This window comes from Bos grunniens, chromosome 12 (genome assembly GCF_055505025.1).
Source record: "Bos grunniens cultivar Pamir isolate PY7600 chromosome 12, Bosgru_T2T1.0, whole genome shotgun sequence".
Taxonomy (NCBI): Eukaryota; Metazoa; Chordata; class Mammalia; order Artiodactyla; family Bovidae; genus Bos; species Bos grunniens.
In genome coordinates this window covers 82450340-82469783 of record NC_141176.1, presented here as the reverse complement: position 1 = coordinate 82469783, position 19444 = coordinate 82450340, and the positions used below count along the sequence as shown (strand labels likewise).

At 39.1% G+C, this 19444-nt stretch overlaps 2 protein-coding genes across 7 annotated transcripts in view; one reads left to right on the top strand and one right to left on the bottom strand.

Moving 5' to 3' along the window:
* The window catches only part of UBAC2 (UBA domain containing 2), a 171099-nt gene that overhangs the window by 118642 nt on the left and 33013 nt on the right, over positions 1-19444 (bottom strand). For all 6 annotated transcript variants that reach the window (XM_086330420.1, XM_086330419.1, XM_086330421.1 and 3 more), the window contains one exon: positions 18835-18944. In XM_086330420.1, the coding sequence (XP_086186546.1) occupies positions 18835-18860 (26 nt within the window). In that variant the 5' untranslated portion in view covers positions 18861-18944. The remainder of the gene's footprint in view (positions 1-18834; positions 18945-19444) is intronic.
* On the top strand, positions 9580-13323 carry GPR18 (G protein-coupled receptor 18). The gene is made up of 2 exons (XM_086330423.1): positions 9580-9881; positions 12244-13323. Exon 2 carries the CDS (start codon positions 12278-12280, stop codon positions 13274-13276), a length of 999 nt encoding a protein of 332 aa, XP_086186549.1. The 5' UTR covers positions 9580-9881; positions 12244-12277; the 3' UTR covers positions 13277-13323.

Genomic DNA, 19444 nt, shown 5'->3' with positions numbered 1-19444 from the left:
AAACATTGTCTTACATCAAAGGTCGCAAGCAGAGTTAAGAAGGCAGTCTATGGAATAAAAGAAAATATTTGCAAATCATATTATCTGGTAAAGGATTATACCCAGAAAATATAAAGAACTCCTAGAAGTTAATAACAACAAAAAAACTGATTAAAAATGGACATAGGACTTGAATTTCTGCAAAGAAGGTGTACAAATGAGCAATAAGCACATGAAAAGATCTCAATATCAATAATCATCAGGAAACAGAATCAAAACCTCAATGAGATACCACCTCAAATCCATCAGGATGGCTACTATCAAAACAAAACAAAACAGAAAATAAACGTTGGCAAAGACGTGGAGAAATTGGAACCCTTGTGCATTGTGGCTGGGAATGGAAAATGGAATGGCTGCTATGGAAAATAGTATGGTGGTTCCTTAAAAAATTAAAAATAGCATTGCCACATGATCCAGCATTTCACTTCCAGATGTATACCCAAAAGAACTGAAGCAGGGTCTCAAAGAGACATCTGTACTCCCATTAGTCACAAGAGCCAAAACATGGAAGCACACCAAGTATCCATTACCAGATGAGTGGATACATAACACGTAATACATCCATACCGCTACTGCTAAGTCACTTCAGTCGTGTCCGACTCTGTGCGACCCTATGGACGGCAGCCCACCGTCCCTGGGATTCTCCAGGCAAGAACACTGGAGTGGGTTGCCATTTCCTTCTCCAATGCATGAAAGTGAAAAGTGAAAGTGAAGTCGCTCAGTCGTGTCCAACTCTTCGCGACCCCATGGACTGCAGTCCACCAGGCTCCTCCGCCCATGGGATTTTCCAGGCAAGAGTACTGGAGTGGGGTGCCATTGCCTTCTCCGACAGTGCTTACTACACACCAAGAAAAAAGCAAAGCACTAGTCAGAAGAGGGGTGGGAGGGGAAGGGGGTGCCTCGGAGAGGTTGTCAGGACACAGAGTCTAACAGAGGGCAATACTCACAGGAAAACAAAAGGATACAGCAAACTGAGACAAAAACCCAACAGCCGCATTCACTCATTTGATTTATTCTTTATCAATGCTGCATTACCCAGTAGGCAGAATGACCCAGAATTTACGGCAAACATACACACACAATCAAAGTAATTATCGTGGAATAAAACAAATCAGAACTTTGTCACAATAGTTTATCAATTAAAATAATTAAAGAAATTAAATTTAATTTTAAAACTCTGATTTTCCTACACTCATCTCACTGGGGCCTCATTTTCTTTATATATGTTTATAATATCTGCCTGGCAGGTAAAGACTTAATAATGGTAGATAATCTCATATTACTGAGCCCTTAAAATAGTCCACGGACAGCCAGATGCTGAACTTTAGGGACAAATAAAACTCTGTTGCCATTCACTTGCTAAGTCATGTCCAACTCTTTCTGACTCCATGGACTGTAGCACATCAGGATCCTCTGTCCTCCACTATATCCCAAGGTTAGCTCAAATTCATGTACTGAGTTAGTGATGCTATCTAACCATCTCATCCTCTGCCACCCTCTTCTCCCAGGATCAGGGTCTTTTCCAATGAGTTGGCTGTTCGCATCAGGTGGCCAAAGTATTCGAGCTTCAGCATCAGTCCTTTCAATGAATAAAGTGAAAGTGAAAGTTGCTCAGTCATGGCTGACCCTTTGCAACCCCTATGGACTATACAGTCCATGGAATTCTCCAGGTCAGAATACTGGAACAGGTAGCCTTTCCTTTCTCCAGGAAAAGAAATACATCCATATAACTGAATATTCAGTTCAGTTCAGTCGCTCAGTTGTGTCCGACTCTCTGTGACCCCATGAATCGCAGCACGCCAGGCCTCCCTGTCCATCACCAACTCCCGGAGTTCACTCAAACTCATGTCCATCGAGTCAGTGATGCCATCCAGCCATCTCATCCTCTGTCATCCCCTTCTCCTCCTGCTCCCAGGCCCTCCCAGCATCAGAGTCTTTTCCAATGAGTCAACTCTTCGCATGAGGTGGCCAAAGGACTGGAGTTTCAGCTTTAGCATCAGTCCTTCCAAAGAATACCCAGGACTGATTTCCTTTAGAATGGACTGGTTGGATCTCCTTGTAGTCCGATGGACTCTCAAGAGTCTTCTCCAACACCACAGTTCAAAAGCATCAATTCTTCAGTGCTCAGCTTTCTTCACAGTCCAACTCTCACATCCATACATGACCACAGGAAAAACCATAGCCTTGACTAGACGGACCTTTGTTGGCAAGGTAAAATATATCTGCTTTTGAATATGCTATCTAGGTTGGTCATAACTTTCCTTCCGAGGAGTAAGCGTCTTTTAATTTCATGGCTGCAGTCACCATCTGCAGTGATTTTGGAGCCCAAAAAAATAAAGTCTGACACTGTTTCCACTGTTTCCCCATCTATTTCCCATGAAGTGATGGGACCGGATGCCATGATCTTCGTTTTCTGAATGTTGAGCTTTAAGCCAATTTTTTCACTCTCCACTTTCACTTTCATCAAGAGGCTTTTGAGTTCCTCTTCACTTTCTGCCATAAGGGTGGTGTCATCTGCATATCTGAGGTTATTAATATTTCTCCCGGAAATCTTGATTTCAGCTTGTGTTTTAGAAAAGGCAGAGGAACCAGAGATCAAATTGCCAACATCCTCTGGATCATGGAAAAAGCAAGAGAGTTCCAGAAAAACATCTATTTCTGCTTTATTGACTATGCCAAAGCCTTTGACTGTGTGGATCACAATAAACTGTGGAAAATTCTGAAAGAAATGGGAATACCAGACCACCTGACCTGCCTCTTGAGAAACCTATATGCAGGTCAGGAAGCAACAGTTAGAACTGGACATGGAACAACAGACTGGTTCCAAATAGGAAAAGGAGTACGTCAACTGAATATTACTCATCCTTAAAAAGGAAGAACACTGTGACACATGTTCCAACTCGAATGGACCTTGACAACATTATGCGAAGTGAATTAAGCCAATCACAAAGGATATTCACTTACACGAGGCACAAGAGGAGGCGAATTCACAGAGACAGAGCAGAACGGAAGTGGCCAGGGGCTGGGGGAGCAGGTAAGGAAGCCATTTAACGAGCACGGAGTTTCAGTTTGGGAAGAGGAAAGAAGTTCTGGAGATTGGCTGGGCAACAATGTGAATGTACGTAACACTACTGACTGTACCTTAAAAATGGTTTAGACAGTAAATTTTATGTTGTGTACATTATACCACCATTTAAAATTTTTAAGCCATATCAAATTTGTTCCAAGATCACCTTTACGCCTGACTCTTACTAGCATATCGGGCACAAACAACATTTAAAGTGGAATCTTTTCCAAGTCCTAGCCCAGGAACGCAAAGTCCTATAGAAGACAACAGTTTCCTAAAAACAACAGGATGCTTCCCAGGAAAGATCTCCAAGCCAAAACATTTTAGAGAAATGAGGATATGTCTCCTACATAATACTGAATAATGTAGGAATACTGATAAATTAACATAGCACACAAAGATCAGTATTATCTTGTACCAAATAAGAGCTTTTGAAAACACTGATTTCAATCTCCCTGAGGCTTCAAATCATGGGAAGAAGAGCGCCATGGCTGGCTGTCACCTGTAGGTGGCAGTGGAGGCAAAGTATTCATGTCAAAGCAGCCTTCAAGGTCAACCAGTATGGGGCAGCAGCAGAACACAGGCAATTCAAGTTCTGCTACATTAAATAAACTGTATTAAGTTCTCTGATACACTGTGAGTGCATATCTTGCGAAAACACGTCCACCCCAGGGCCTTTTCTCAACCAACTCTATCTCTTGCCTCATTTTTTTTGCTTGATATGTCTTTGTGATCATATCTATTTAGAAATATTATACATTCATTTTGTAGGGACATGGTGGTTTTCTTTCTTACAGAAAAAGAAATACACGCATGCTAGTGAAGTCAGAAAGCCTATTTATTGAGGTCTGTTTTGTGCTAAGCACAGTGCTAGGTGCTCTGAGACATGTGAAGATAGATGGATCAGGTCCTTGTCAACAAGACAGACCCAAAATGTGAATAATAAAGATGAGCGTCCAATCAAGGGGTGAATAACAACACACTTGTGAAAGAGAGAGAGAGCCACAGACACCTCCAACTCCCACCTCTAAAAACAGGCTCCCACAACCCACAAACCTTTTGGTGAGTTTTACTGCCTATGTGTGAATCCCTAAATGTTTTATTTCAGTTTGGCCTACTTTCTGCTGCTGCTGCTGCTGCTGCTGCTGCTGCTGCTAAGTCACTTCAGTTGTGTCCAACTCTGTGCAACCCCATAGACGGCAGCCCACCAGGCTCCCCCGTCCCTGGGATTCTCCAGGCAAGAACACTGGAGTAGGTTGCCATTTCCTTCTCCAATGCATGAAAGTGAAAAGTGAAAGTGAAGTCGCTCAGTCGTGTCCGACTCTTAGCAACCCCATGGACTGCAGCCTACCAGGCTTTGCCATTGCCTTCTCCAGGCCTACTTTCTGAAATTCATACAAATAGAATCGTACAGTATGAATTCCTTTGTGTATGGCTTTTCTCGCTTCACACCATATACACTACATTTGTCCATTCTGTTACATGCATCTCCTGTATGATCCATTTTGATTGTGAAAGGCAGAAAACTGTTTACACAACTGATTTATCAACTCTACAGTTGCTGAACATGTGGGTGGTTCCTAATTTGGAGCAATTAGAAATAACGCTCCTATGAACACTCTTATCTATCATCTCCCGGTACACGGGAACATGCATTTCTACCAAGGGGTGGAATCTGAGTCACAGGTGTATGCATCTTCATCTTAGTACTTAATATCCAGCTGTCTGCCAAATTTAAGCTCCCACTGGCCATGCCCAGGAGTTCCTGGTTGCTCCATACCCTCGCCAACACTTCTTATTAGTCTTATTCACTGTGGCCACTTTGGTGTGTGGGTAGTAACATCCTTATGACAGTTTCAATTTTTAGTTCCCTGATTACTTATGAGGTTAGGCATACTCACACACGTTTACTGACCATTTGGATACATCCATTCTTGAGTGCTTCAAAGTCTTTGGCTCATTGAATGGCGGCAATCTCCCTTGCAAAATTAAATTTACAGGCTGACAGAATCCAGCTACAAAACCTTTCCTGGGGAATACCAACTCATTGGTGAGAAACAGGGATAGGACAGGAAGTTCTATTTCCTCAGAAGATTTTTTTTGCTACAGATTGAATGACTACATTGACTATTCTCTACTAAGTAGGACCAACCTCAGCAAACTTACTGAAAGAAAGTACAACACCATAATAGAGAAAGAGCACAACACAATCTCACAATCTGAGAATCTTGAGTAAACATCCCTGGGTTACACCATCGAAACTACTATTGTGTCAACTACTACTACAAACTACTACTTTGCTGTTGGCATGACGATTAAATTCTATGATCCCATGGAAAGCACTTAGACCTCTGCCTGATGACTCTCTACCTTTCATAATATAGATAAGAGTAACGACAGAGATAATTTTTTTCTTTAAAATCCTAAGTAACTCTTTTAAAACCAATAACGTTCAACCTATAGACACGTAGCTACTTTTTAGAATACAGATACTAAAAGCCTCCATCACACACACTAGTACACGAGGTTGGATATTTAAGTAACTCGATAACACACTCTCATTTCTTTACCAGTCTTGACTCTCCACACTACCTTTTTCTTCTAAACTGCTATTTTACCATATTACTAGACATCTTCCCTTAGAAATTCATTTCTCTCTACACATACTATCTCCTTTAACTGTGAGACCAGACTCTGTAGGGGGCAGCCCAGTATATCACAACAACCAGAGTTCCACTCAACCAGTTGTGCCCGGGGACCCTGAATGACTCTCCAGGCAGTGAGTGAAACGTCACCCCACAAACTCCTGACCTGGGATTTTAAGGGGTCTAGGAGTGCTTTCACTGCCATAAGAAGCCTTATCCTAAGATCCTCTAAGTGAAAGAATCTTTAATATCTTTAGGCAACCCTACTTTCATTGCCAGTTTAGATCTATTCTAACTAGAATTATCTATCACTTTGGTTATCTGGACTCAACTTCTTTGCTGTGAGGTAAGTAAATCATCTGATTGTCTATGTGTCTGTAAAATTGTGAAACTGAACAAAAATTGCCGAGGAAGAGGAATGTGGGAGATGCTCAATTTACAATACTGTTTAGAAAATCAAATGGAAAGGAGGTAGATACCAGTTTGGCTATAAGACTACAGCTGTTAAGTTGTTGGAGTTACAGTAACATAGATGGAGACAAACAGTGTCTCAGTCGTTTTCATCCAGAAACCACTATGCGACATATCTGGCCCCCTCCAAAAAAAAAAAAAGGAGCAGTGACTTCAGAAGCAAACTTGAACAGAAAAGGGGCAGGGCGCAGAGATCCCTAACATCTAAGCGGGAGGCCGCTAGGCCAGGCAGGAGTCTCACTCTTGTTTGCCCCCCGCCTCTTCTTTGTGGGGACTGGCTGTCTACCCACTGCTCTAGAGCCTTTGTCTGCTGATGGCCACCTGCCTGGGCAAGATAAACAGTGACAACAGCAGGGCCCTCCTCCTAATACTGGTCTGAGGAACCAGGATAAGCCTCATACCTACTGAGGAAAAGAGAAATGTGTTAAGAATGAGAAATATAGTTTTATCTGTGGCACAGACAAAATCTCATGATATAAGAGCATGCTTTTATAATGGGGATTTACTGTGTAAGTCTATTAACTACATCCTTTCCGATAATTGTAAAATTGGCTTAACTAAATTATATTTGCTCTAAAACTGGCCTCGAGGGCTAAAATAAAAATTCATTTGGGGCTCTTAGTACTTAAAACCAGAATTCAAAAATGGAGCTAAAATGGATGGTTCCATAAGGTGAAGGGAACTCTTGTGAAATCCCTCTTTTGCAAGGTGACAATTTTCTTTCACTCATATCCCAATCTAAGTCAGGAAATTAAAGCTGCAAGAATGATCCCCGAATGAGACAAGTTCTTCCATCTGAATAAAAAATTCATTAGGTTCAAGTATTAAAGAAGCAAACTAGACATACAAGTTTAATTCTTGATCCACTGTTTACTCGCTGCCAAATGGTTTGGGGGAATTCTTTTTTTTTTTAACTGAAATTCTTTTCCAACGTAAAATTATTGTGAGAAGCCTGGAAACCCAGAGAGCAATGCTAAGTGCTGTAGTGTCAGGGGCGGGGGGGTGGGATGAGGGGGTGGTCTTGTCTCTATTGTTCCTTGCGATTGGCAAGTTCCCTTCACATCAGCAAGTCAAAATGTCCCTGATGCTGACACTGGGCTCAATATTTCATCCATGACTCCCTCAACCCTCGATTTCTTCACCTATGTTTTCAATCATACGTTCAACCAGTATTTACTAAATGGCAGTTAAACACATACATACACAACACATGCAAACCCTCAAGGACCTCAATTTAGAGGAGGATAAAAGGCAAGTAAAGACCCAATAACAATACAAATACATGCCACTACAGGGGTAAGAAGCCAGTGCTAAAGAACCTTACAGGCACAAATAACCAACCAGCTTCAGGGGTCAGAGAAGTTTTCGTGGGAAAGGCAACATCTAACCTAAAGCTTTAAGGATAAATAGCAGCCAGCCATACCAAGAGATGGGAGTGTGCTGGGAAGGGATACCACAGGTTGGTGTAACAGCCTAGGCTGGGATGGAGAGAAAGACAGGGCCCACCCTCAAGCTGTGTCCCTTGGTGCCTTCCCCCAGAGACTGTCGAGTCAGAGAAAGGATTCTCCCTGCACAGACAAGGGGCCTTTTCTTAATGAGATCTATGCCTTCCCCTACCTGCTGACTTCAGCAGCAGGAGAACACTAACCAGCAGTGAATTTTAGAAGACCTGTCACAGGCTATAGGAAAGCAGGGCAATGAAAAGATTGGATCTGCAGGTAAGAGTCTCCTATCTCCAGGTAAAACAGCAAACTCCTATCCTGCATATGAAACATAACTCTGTGTGTAAAAAACTGACTATAATGTAACTCAGCAATGAGCCTATCACATCTAGTGAATAAATCAATGTAATCACCTCCCAATGGAAAGTCTTTACAGCAGCCAGGGCAGAAAGGGGAGGGTAAGGAACTTGGTACCAGAAGAGACTAGGCCTGGGTATCTGAGCTCTCAGCAAGTCACTGGCCCTCACTGGGCCTTGAATCTCCATTTACACAAGAAATTGTAGCTCGGGGTTGCTGCTTGTGCTTCTAAAACCCATTCACCTGGCATTATCACAATCAAAAGTATTTTAATCACCAAAGGAAAGGGTCTAAATAATTTGTAAGTCACAGATTTACTACAGTTTTGTCGGAGGAAAAAAAGAGCATGTGCCCACAAGTTGTCTTAAATCAAAAAACCAAACCGTTAAGTTCACATACCTTTTAAAAGCTGACAAGTCATGCATAACAAAGTATAAAGATAATTAAAGTTTTAGGACAAGCAAATGAAATTATGATTTTTTTTTTAAAGAAAAAGAAAAAACAGTTAATATAGCCAAGCAGGCAATGATTGGAGTTGCTCACTTCTCTTTTCTTTGCTTTCACTTCCCTTCTTAGGTTAAAATACTCCTAATATGTAAATTATTCCACTCAAGACTCCCAGAGTCCTTTTTTTTGGGGGGGGGGGTGGTATTTATTTTTAATTGAAGGATAATTGCTTTACAGTATTGCACTGGTTTCTATCAAACATCAACATGAATCAGACATAGATTTACCATGTCCCCTCCCACTTGAACATCCCTCCCACCTCCCTCCCCATCCCACCCCTCTAGGTTGTTATGGAGCCCCATTTTGAGTTCCCTGAGTCTTACTTGCCATTGGCTATCTATTTCACACATGTTAATGTATGTTTCTGTGTTACTTTCTCCATAACTCCCACCCTCTCCTTCTCCCCAACCCCCCAGCCGTGACAATAAGTCTATTCTCGATGTCTGTGTTTCCATTGCTGCTTCCCAGAGTCCTTTCTTAGCAATTCATAGGGATGTTTTTGCCAAAGGAATTACTTCCAGTCTTCCATGTGATAGACAAGGGATATGAAACACTGGGTACTTAAAAAATAAAGCAAACCAGAGTAGGGAAAGGTATGTGCAAAGCTGAACCAAGTAACTGAGGGTGCCCAAATTTCTACCATTTAGAGATATTTTAGTAGCAAAAAGTAGATATTCGACGATTTTAGGAACTCGTAGTAAAGGGTTCCCACCAAGTGCCACCTTAGCACTTGGACTTTCCTGGTTTAGAGCCCTCACAATCCTACCAGATGGGTATTATCTCTATTTTAGCGCTACAGAAACTAAGTAGGAACAGAGGTTCATGGTGTTTAAGTAACTAAACAAAGTCACACAGCTTAGAAAGTGAATAAATTATACTATGAATTCTATTCTAGTCAATATCAAATCCCATTCTCTTTCAACAGATGATGCAGACTTTAAGCACCAAAGTAAACAAAGTGAAAACATTTTTCTGTGATTCTCTTAAATACATGCCATCATTTCAAAGGGAGCTTATGCTAAGCATGACCTCATAAACAAATCATTTGTGAAAGAGAAAAACCACATCCAGGGCAAAGTCATAAGTTGAAAAAGCCTTATTTCAGCGAGCACTTCCTGAAAGAGACAAAGCAGCAATTGCAGCTGAGCGAGTACCAAGTCCTATACCACGTATTATATTTGAAACAACTTTTTAAAGCGACGGAAGAGCCTAAAACAAAAGAAATATAGCGTTTCTTAAATACACGGTTTCTAGAAAGAGCTATTTTAACACAAGCAACTCAAAGATATCTCTTTTACAGAACTGTGTTTACCGAAAAATGTTCTTCTCAAACAGCCTTTTGATGGTCAGGAGGTAAGTAGCATTTAATCACTTTTATCACAGATTATCAGAAGTAATGTTGTACTTATTTGTTAACTCTCAAGATCTTTGTTTTATTTTAATAATATGTTGCTGAAATTATGTTGGTGAAGGACCTTCAAATGGGTTATACTGTCATCTTCCTATGTTATTAATATGATTTTCATTTATTTTCAGTATTTTTTACATTAATAGTAAACGTAGTTTTTTTCAACTTACAGAGACTGTTGATATAATAAATTGTAAGTATCTTCAGGAGTCTTTATCACTTGGTTTTCAATTACACTGTTTCAAAGAATGTCGAAAGCTTTTAAAACACTACTTACAAGCTAATCGTTTTTCAATATTTATCCAAAAATGTATGTGTGTGTATGGAGTACAACCTGTATGGTAATGCCTTTAAAACACATGCATCACACAGATTTTAGTCAACCTTAAGCAAATGAGCACAACTGTTCATGACATAATAAAGTCAGCTTGAGCCCAATGAGGAGGAAAAGATTCATTCAGAAGAAGTTTGTAAGTAAGGAATTTCTGGGACAAAAATCAGGGATGAGGATGGGTGGAGGGAGTTCTGAGAAAAGGATACAAAATGTCATTTATATTACAATTTCTATTGTGGAAAAATTCATTGAAAGTTAAAAATAAGAGCCAAGTCTCTAAAATGATTATGTTTGTATGATACTAGAGATTTAACTTCTCTATGTAGTATTTTTCTCATTTTATAGAAATTAATATTCCAGTCACCCCAATATGTGGAAATTTTAATTAACACAGGCTTTTAAATATATAGAATTCTACTTCAAAAATCGTATTTAACCTAAATATTTGGCAAACTCGGAAAGGTAGGGAGGAGAGAGGGAGGCAGAAAACAAAGTCCTATCTTGTCTGTCCACAGCAACTGCTCTAATCAATTTTAAATTACTGCCCACGATGTCACTGAGCAGATGGCCCATCTCCCCCACAGTTTTCACTAAAGAGCCTCAGAGCTGAACGAGAGGAAGCCCACTCTGCAAAGTGACATTTTTGAAGGAAACTTTCTTACACCTCCTTATTTCAGGGGGATGCCACGAGGTTCCATCTGTGTGTAGCAAGTCTATTTTTAAAGTCACTGCTGCTGATGTTACATCGTGGGTGATGGAAGTATCACACAGGGGGTGGCGGGTCAATGATATTTACAATCACAACTCCTTTCCAGTAGAAATGGGCATTGCCGGTGGCGTGAGGAATAGAAATTATACAGTTTCTGTAAACACATAAAGTCACTGAGTGACTTCTTGTTAATAACTACTTGTCTCAGACACTCCTTTTTTAAAAAATTAAAATTGACAAACAATACTTACCCTTCTGTATCTAGGCAGAGTGAGGAGGTGAAAGCTACTATCCTAGAAACAGCTTATTCTCAAGGTGGTGCGCTCTGTGCTCTTCTGAGGCCGTGACATCTCCTTCTGGGACACTGGTAAACACCATCTGGAGGATTCAGCATTAGGCAGTCCCAACTGCACGTTAAAAACTAGCCTGTCTGTTGTTTTTAAGAGTCAAGCTCTTAATCTGTACACCATGGCACAAGAACTGCTGTTTCTAATCTACGATAGCTTAGAACATGATGCTATTAAGAACTGTTTGCCACTTTAAAAAAAAAAAAGCAGATTTAATGGCCAATTAAGCAATATTTCATTGACAAACTAGAGAGTAGCTACTGTGGGTCACCCTGCCAAAGGTTCCTTCCTGCACTCAGCCATCAATCCAGCAAACTGAGCACCTACTGTGTATGCATCAGGCAGTGCAGACAACACAGCGGTAAGAAGGAAAGCCTCCAGCTCTCAAATGAGGACATTTGAGAACTCAATATTCGATAGTCAACCAGCTGTATGGTTTCTTTACTTTCTAGTACATAATTTATACATTAATGTTTTATATTTAATGAGTAATAATCCATTATATATTAAAATTATACTTAATAAAAATCAGACATTACTGAGTTACCAAATATTTAAACAGAATAAAGATGATAAAAAGTGACAAGCTTAAGAGTCAAAATTCAGAATGGCCTTTCCCCAAGTAGTCCCTAACAAAGGATACCTAATACAGGAACAACGGCTACCCAATCCCATACTACAGGGAGACAGAAAATGAATACACTGGCCAGTGCATTGTGACACACCAGACCATCCTAATGGGCTAGTACATATTAGCAGTAATATCCAGGGAGTGTATTTCTTAACAAATACTAAGACACATATATCGACTCTACGACATAAAGTACTCTCAAAATCCACTGACATGCCAAGCTGAATGTAAGAATGTTAAGCATTTATTTTTCAACTAAGGTCTCATTCCTATTTCTCTTTTACAGTTTCTAAGTGTCATGCCCACCAACGAGCTGTAAGATGACCACCCCTCACAGTCAAGCTCAACCTGGCCTTCCTATCGACCCACATCCAGATGAATACAAGGTGGCAGCCCTCGTCTTCTACAGCTGCATCTTCATCATTGGATTATTTGTCAACGTCACCGCCTTATGGGTTTTCAGTTGCACCACCAAGAAGAGAACCACTGTGACCGTCTATATGATGAACGTGGCGCTACTGGACTTGGTGTTTATAATGAGCTTGCCCTTTCGGATGCTTTACTACGCAAAAGGTGAATGGCCTTTTGGAGAGTACTTTTGCCGGATTCTTGGGGCTCTCACAGTGTTTTACCCGAGTATTGCTCTGTGGCTTCTCGCCTTTATTAGTGCTGACAGATACATGGCCATCGTACAGCCGAAATATGCCAAGGAACTTAAAAACACGTGCAAGGCCGTGATGGCGTGTGTGGGCGTCTGGATAATGACCCTGACCACCACCATCCCACTCCTGCTGCTCTATGAAGACCCAGACACAGCCTCCTCCACCCCCGCTACCTGCCTCAAGATTTCTGACATCATTTACTTAAAAGCTATTAACGCGCTGAACTTCACTCGACTGATATTTTTTTTCTTGATTCCTCTGTTCATCATGATTGGGTGCTACTTGGTCATTATCCATAGTCTCCTTCACGGTAAGACCTCTAAGCTGAAGCCAAAGGTCAAGGAGAAGTCGATCCGGATCATCATCACGCTGATGGTGCAGGTGCTGGTCTGCTTCATGCCCTTCCACATTTGCTTTGCTTTCCTGATGCTGGGAGGGGATGAGAACAGCTACAACCCCTGGGGAGCCTTCACCACCTTCCTCATGAACCTCAGCACTTGTCTGGACGTGATTCTCTACTACATCGTTTCGAAACAATTTCAGGCTCGAGTCATTAGCGTCATGCTCTACCGTAATTACCTTCGGAGCGTGCGCAGAAAGAGCTTCCGCTCAGGTAGCTTACGGTCACTAAGCAACATAAACAGTGAAATGTTATGAATCGTCACTGTTTGCCTTCAAGCTCTTTAAATACACTTTACTATCTATCTTAGGGTCAGTGGATATTCTCTAGGATATCACCAAGTCCCTTCTCTCCTGGAAAAAACAATAAAATAAACTTAAAAAACCCTTCCTCTTTTGTGGGATCTTATTATGGTGGTAGCATTATTAAATATATTGAAACATTCTAGTTCATTATTTTTATATTAAAAACTTACATAAAATACTTGCATGAATGACTGGGAGAAAAGCATCCAATTCCTGTTTCAGATTCAAGCCTTATCTAAATACATCATTGACTGTTTGGATTTAACCCTATGTGCAAATAAGAATTACATGATCTCAAATAATTGAGCTACTGTTTGAAATAATTTGAATTATTTTCCAACTAGATGCAGCTCCTTTCGGTTTGATTTACACTCAGAAATGGTAGTCTAAGTTCAGTTCTTTGTGTTCTAAACATAAAACTTCTGGGATTCCTATAAAAACAACTATATTCAACACATCACTGTTACTGATGTACAGCAAAATCTGCAGAAGCAAACACCCGAGGCGTGATATAGGTCATTGCCATCAACCCTCCCCTCCACTGAATTCATTTTCCTTCGGAAACAGACTACAGCCACTCAATAAATACTTACTGAGAGCCTAGTATGCGCCAGACTCTACTTCAGACTACTGGGGGAAACCGAACCTGAGACCCTATTTCTGCCCAATAATCTAAGTTCATTCCCATGACATAAGGTTTCTGCTATATGGTGAAATATGTTGTTCAGTTGCTAAGTCACGTCCTATTCTTTGTGACCCCATGGACTACAACACACCAGGCTCCTCTGTCCTCCATTATCTCCTAGAGTTTGCTCAAATTCATGTCCATTGAGTCAGTGATGCTATTCTAACCATCCCAACCTCAGCTGCCCCCTTTTCCTTTTGCCCTCAATCTTTCCTAGCATCAGGGTCTTTTCCAATGAGTGGGCTCTTCATATCAGGTGGCCAAAGTATTGACGCTTCAGCATCAGTCCTTCTGATGAGTATTCAGGGTTGATTTCCTTTAGGATTGACTGTTTTACTAGTCAGAGACTAGTAAAACTTAGGCTTGGATTCATATCCAAGCCTTATCATTTAATTCCTCCTAACGAAGTAACCAAGTGACTTCTCCATTTAAAAAGGAAAGGAAGTCAACTATAATCTGTAAACATACTATTCTAAATATTATAAAAGCACATAAATGAGTCAGCAGTAACTTCCTCTTTGCCGAATAGCCTGCATGACTCTTAGCATGATCATCTCCTAATGGGACTAAGAATCAGATAAATGCACTGGCTATAAATATATTTCTATAACATGGGAAAATAAATATTCTTAAAGAAAAAAGAAGAGATAAACACAAAGGAACCCAATCATAAAATAGCATTTTCATACCAGAAGATCTCTTAGATGGTCTTCCTGTCTAGTCCTTCTGCTTTAAATATAAAGAAAATGAGGTCCACATAGGTTATGTGACTTGCTCGGCTAAAGCACCAGCATTAGAAACCAAGTTTAGCTCTCCTTTCATGTCAAGCACCAATTTCTCAATAGTAAAAAGCAAACAAGCTCACAGAATGTAAACATTCTCATAGCTACATAACGAAAAGGAGTCAAGATGGTACTGAGAGAAAACCACTTGAATTTTTTAGCTTTATTAGTCGAGTGAGCAAGACACTTAAATATCATTAAGTGAATATTGCTAAAACAAGAGAAACCTCTATTCGATATGTGCTATACAGTCACAGCCTACTCTCACCTATACAGATTAATCTGCTCTTACATAATTTATTAAATGCAACTTCTCTGCAATGAGTTTTCTTGATGAGAAGAATTTGAGAGCACATGATACAACTAAAGTCTTTATCAACACAAAGTCAAAAAAGCGAAAATGTATGTCACGGTTCTCACAAAAAAACAAAAACAGTTAATTAAAAATAATTTTATTCAGCATTGTAATCAGATATACTTTAATATGATATGTAAAACTTCAAATTCTACTTATTCTGGAGTGATTTGATTCTGGGAAACTATATAACATCTACATATAAATACTAACAATGAAAAAAAATAATAGGTATGTAAGGACAGGTGTGTGATAAGCATGGGTTACTGGAAGAAACTAATATATAGCTACTTTCAAAACCTAATGGTTGCGTTGTCCAATTATCAAGTAACAGTCATGAGAATCTATTACATGCCAGGTATAGTTTCTTTGTAAAGCACCAGAAAAAGAGATGAACATGTCTGTGGTTCCAAGACCTCACCTTACAGTCTTAAGGGGCTACACTACAACCAAGGCTACCCCTTCAACATTCCTGAGGGTGAGGCAGCGAGTACATAACGGAAAGTTGGTTTGCCCTCAGTGGGCTAGGAGGGCGGCACAGGAGGCCCAGATAATGACTGTGATGATGCAAAGCAATCAACACTAACAGGGATTTTAATAAATGTGTTGGACTATACATAAAAGGACGAATAATCCTGCTGAAGGACAACAGGGTGCAGAAAGAAAACCAAGCAGATACAAGAATACAAATAATACAAGAATGACCAATGGGAAACTCTGGATTGGGGTCAGATTATAAAGGCTTTGAAGGAAAAGAAAAAAAAATATATATATATACACACACACACACATACAGGATGGGGAAGTTACTACTGCTAGGATGTTTGCACAGGTTATTTAGTTCCCTGTCAAGTACAGACCCCCCAATTTACATATGAGGATTTTCTACAAACTGAGCTCAGGAAATAGAACTCGAGAAGTAACTTGCTTATGACGACACACAACACACGGCAGAGCGAGGAAACCTCAATTATATCTGGTCTACGTGCTGGCAAAGCCTAAGCCATTCACACTATTCCAGACAGCCTTGATGCCATCTTGGAGTTTGATTATTATTCTGAAGAAAATAAAGATCTAAAGGTTTTTAAAAGGAAGATTAGTATGATCAAACTTCTATTTTAGAAAGACAACTTCTGAAAACAGTGCGTGAACTGCTTTGGAGGTGACAGGTAGACTATTTAGAGAATTATTATAAAAATCTAGGCAAGAAAAGGTAAAGACTAGTTAAGACTGAGATAACGACAATACATAATGAGGGGTGATTCACCCAGCACTTCAAACAAATAAGGCTCAGTGACCCACTCCAACGACGAGAAAAGGGAAACAGTTCCAGCTTGGATGACTATGTAGATGGAAATGCCTTTAATTAAAGAGTACAGAAGGAGGAGGAGATGAGAGCACAGAAAGAGAGGTGACCAGAGGAGGTGACAGCTTCTGAACACGACGAATTTTCTTGGAGTCTGAGAAGCCATCAGGAAATACGAGTAAAGATCAGGAAAGTAATATGAACTGGAAATGGAGAACTGGGACACAAACAACAGATGTTAACGATAGCTGAAGTCATGAGAGTGGACAAGATGGCGTAGAGGAAGCTTTTGGCGTAAGTGTGAGAAAGGAGCTGCCAAGAGTTAATAAATAAGCTCAAAAAGGACCAGGAGACAGTAGTATGCTAGCACTCAGGAGGGCAGGTTATTTCATGAAATAATGGGATGCCAAAAGCATACAGTGTGCTATTGAAAGGTCAAATAAGACAAGTGAAAACAAGCCACTGGCTTCAGAAATCAGTTGGTCATTGATGACCTTTATAGTTTTAAAGTGGTGAGCTTTAAAAAGAGAGAGACACAATTAAATAAGAAGTGAAGAACTGTTGGGAGTGCAGATAAATTTGGCACTGATAAGAAAGAAAAAAACATTATATGGAAAATACGGCACATAATGCACATACACCACACTGACCAAAAAGTTTCCTGAGTTTTTGAAGCTTTGCTACCATCAAGTAAAAGATACATTTATAAAATGCAAAGTTTACTTATTGAAGTAAAGATTTATATTCCAAGAAGTCTATGTTTAAGAATGCTTCAAGATTCAAATAAGCCATATAATAACAGAAAGGGAAATATTGTTTCATTTAGGTAATGTCTGAATTAACATCCAGTCTTCCAAAGGGGATCCTATAACTTTTGAATTTACTCAAATTTGCAATTCTTGCTATAGTTAAGATATAAATAGGCAAATGCCTTCTTGCCTTAAGAATTGGTTAAACACACACACACACATTACCACCTATTTCAAAACTGAATCAATATTCCTTATATGTACCAGTTAGGATTCCATAAAAAAATATCATTCATTACAAAGAAATAACTGTCACTCCACTCTCCGTACAACAGAAAAGAAAGTCCTCACAAGAAGACAACGTAAATAATAATCAAAAGCCATGTTACTACCCACCCCCTCAGTTTATTCTAACACAAACATACATGACATGCATAACCTTTCCACAACTCAATAGGTCTTAGAAAGAACCAAAAGAATTGGTCTCGATGAGAAATGTGTGGGAAAAACTAATGATTCAGTAATGCTGCTTATTTTCTGAATCAATACAGCATCATTCCTAATGACTACACAATCTTCCACAATAGCAGAATAGTTGAACTTCTTAATCTAACTGCAATCACAACCCATAAAGCTCAAAAACTGCATAATTACGACACAGAACTTTATCTGTCTCCACTAAAAGATTATTCAGAATTAAACATTCATAAGACAACTAAAAATCAACACTCATGCCAATAATTCAGTAAGTCCACTACAACTGTTAAGTATTAACGACGTAAGTGTGAGAGCTGTTAGATCACTAGCCGTATTTTAAAAATACAGATCCAAAGTGAAGCTGGATCAAGATACTTGCATAGCCTAAGAGTTCTCAAAAACACATACTGAAAATTAAAATAAGGCTTAAATTAGTACACATGAATTTTTAATATATGGTGTCTTTATTTCACAGTATCTCATCTCTTAAATACAGCCTCAGAAACTTCATTCAGAGATGTTTCAGTATCATTTGTATGTGTTAACAACTCTGCTCCTTGCTGCTAGTTATTTCACAAACTAATACATGTTTTTTCATTTTGTTTTTAAAGAAGACCAACACAATATGAAAGCGCAAACACTCTACAAGTTAGGCTGCCCGCTGCAGATTGGGCACAAAGTCATAACCTATTTATTTTCTTTTATATTTGGCGGAAATTTATCAACAATACCATTTTACAAAAGCATCATTCTTCAGAAGCCTAATTTCAGACAAATTAATTTTGTTTCCTAACTGAATCTAATTAAATGTTGTATTTTTGTGTTTAAGTAGTTGAAGTTAACAAAGATGAAATTTAACTATGAAAACACAATTGTATCTTCAGGACCAGAACAGAAAATTCATTTAAAATTCTCTAAAATATGAGACTTGAAAGCTGAAAAAAAAGACTGAGAATAAAATCTATTTTTCAGATCTATTTTATCTGCTTCAAGAACATAATGAAAATGTAGGTATACACTGGATTTTTTACATATAAAATCAATTTTTACTACATCTAAAAGCTTAAAATATTCTTTTACTGACTTTCATGTACAATAATGCTTTAAATCAGATTTACATAGTTACGAATTAAGCTAATCTTTAGGAGCTACTTACAATCCAGAAGGCAAATTCCTGGCCATAGTGACACCAAAGGAATACCGCACAGCTTCAACAAGGATCAAGTCACCCACCACTGACAAAACCCAGGAGCCCAGCAAAAAGGACTAAAAACAAAACAGGAAGAACATTAGAGGGAAGAGACTTCTAAAAATAACCTTAATCAATTAAAACCAACTCAGGTTTACACATATTTTTTTAAAATTTCTTTTTTGTTTCAAAAGACTTTTCAAAATGAGGGATTAAAACCGTATTGATCAAATGTTATTAACTTCCATAATTTCTAAGTATGTTGAAGAAAAGATATTTATAGCATGATTCATTTTTACAAGTAATGCACAAACTATTAAGCAAATTGAGTGATTAGAACTATATTAAAAGTCCTAATTAAAGTGGTTATTGCCCACTTGCATTGATATTATTATCTATTTTCACCATTATTATTATTTTATTATGCTAAAGGCTTCAATTTCAAATTTTTCTTTGGTTAATGTCCATGCTCCAAGTCAGACAGAGGATTATGTAATAAAAAGACAACTGTTAAAAATAACACCAAGCGAACAAAACTACTTAAAAATAAGAAAACAAATATCTTTTCCCCGTAACC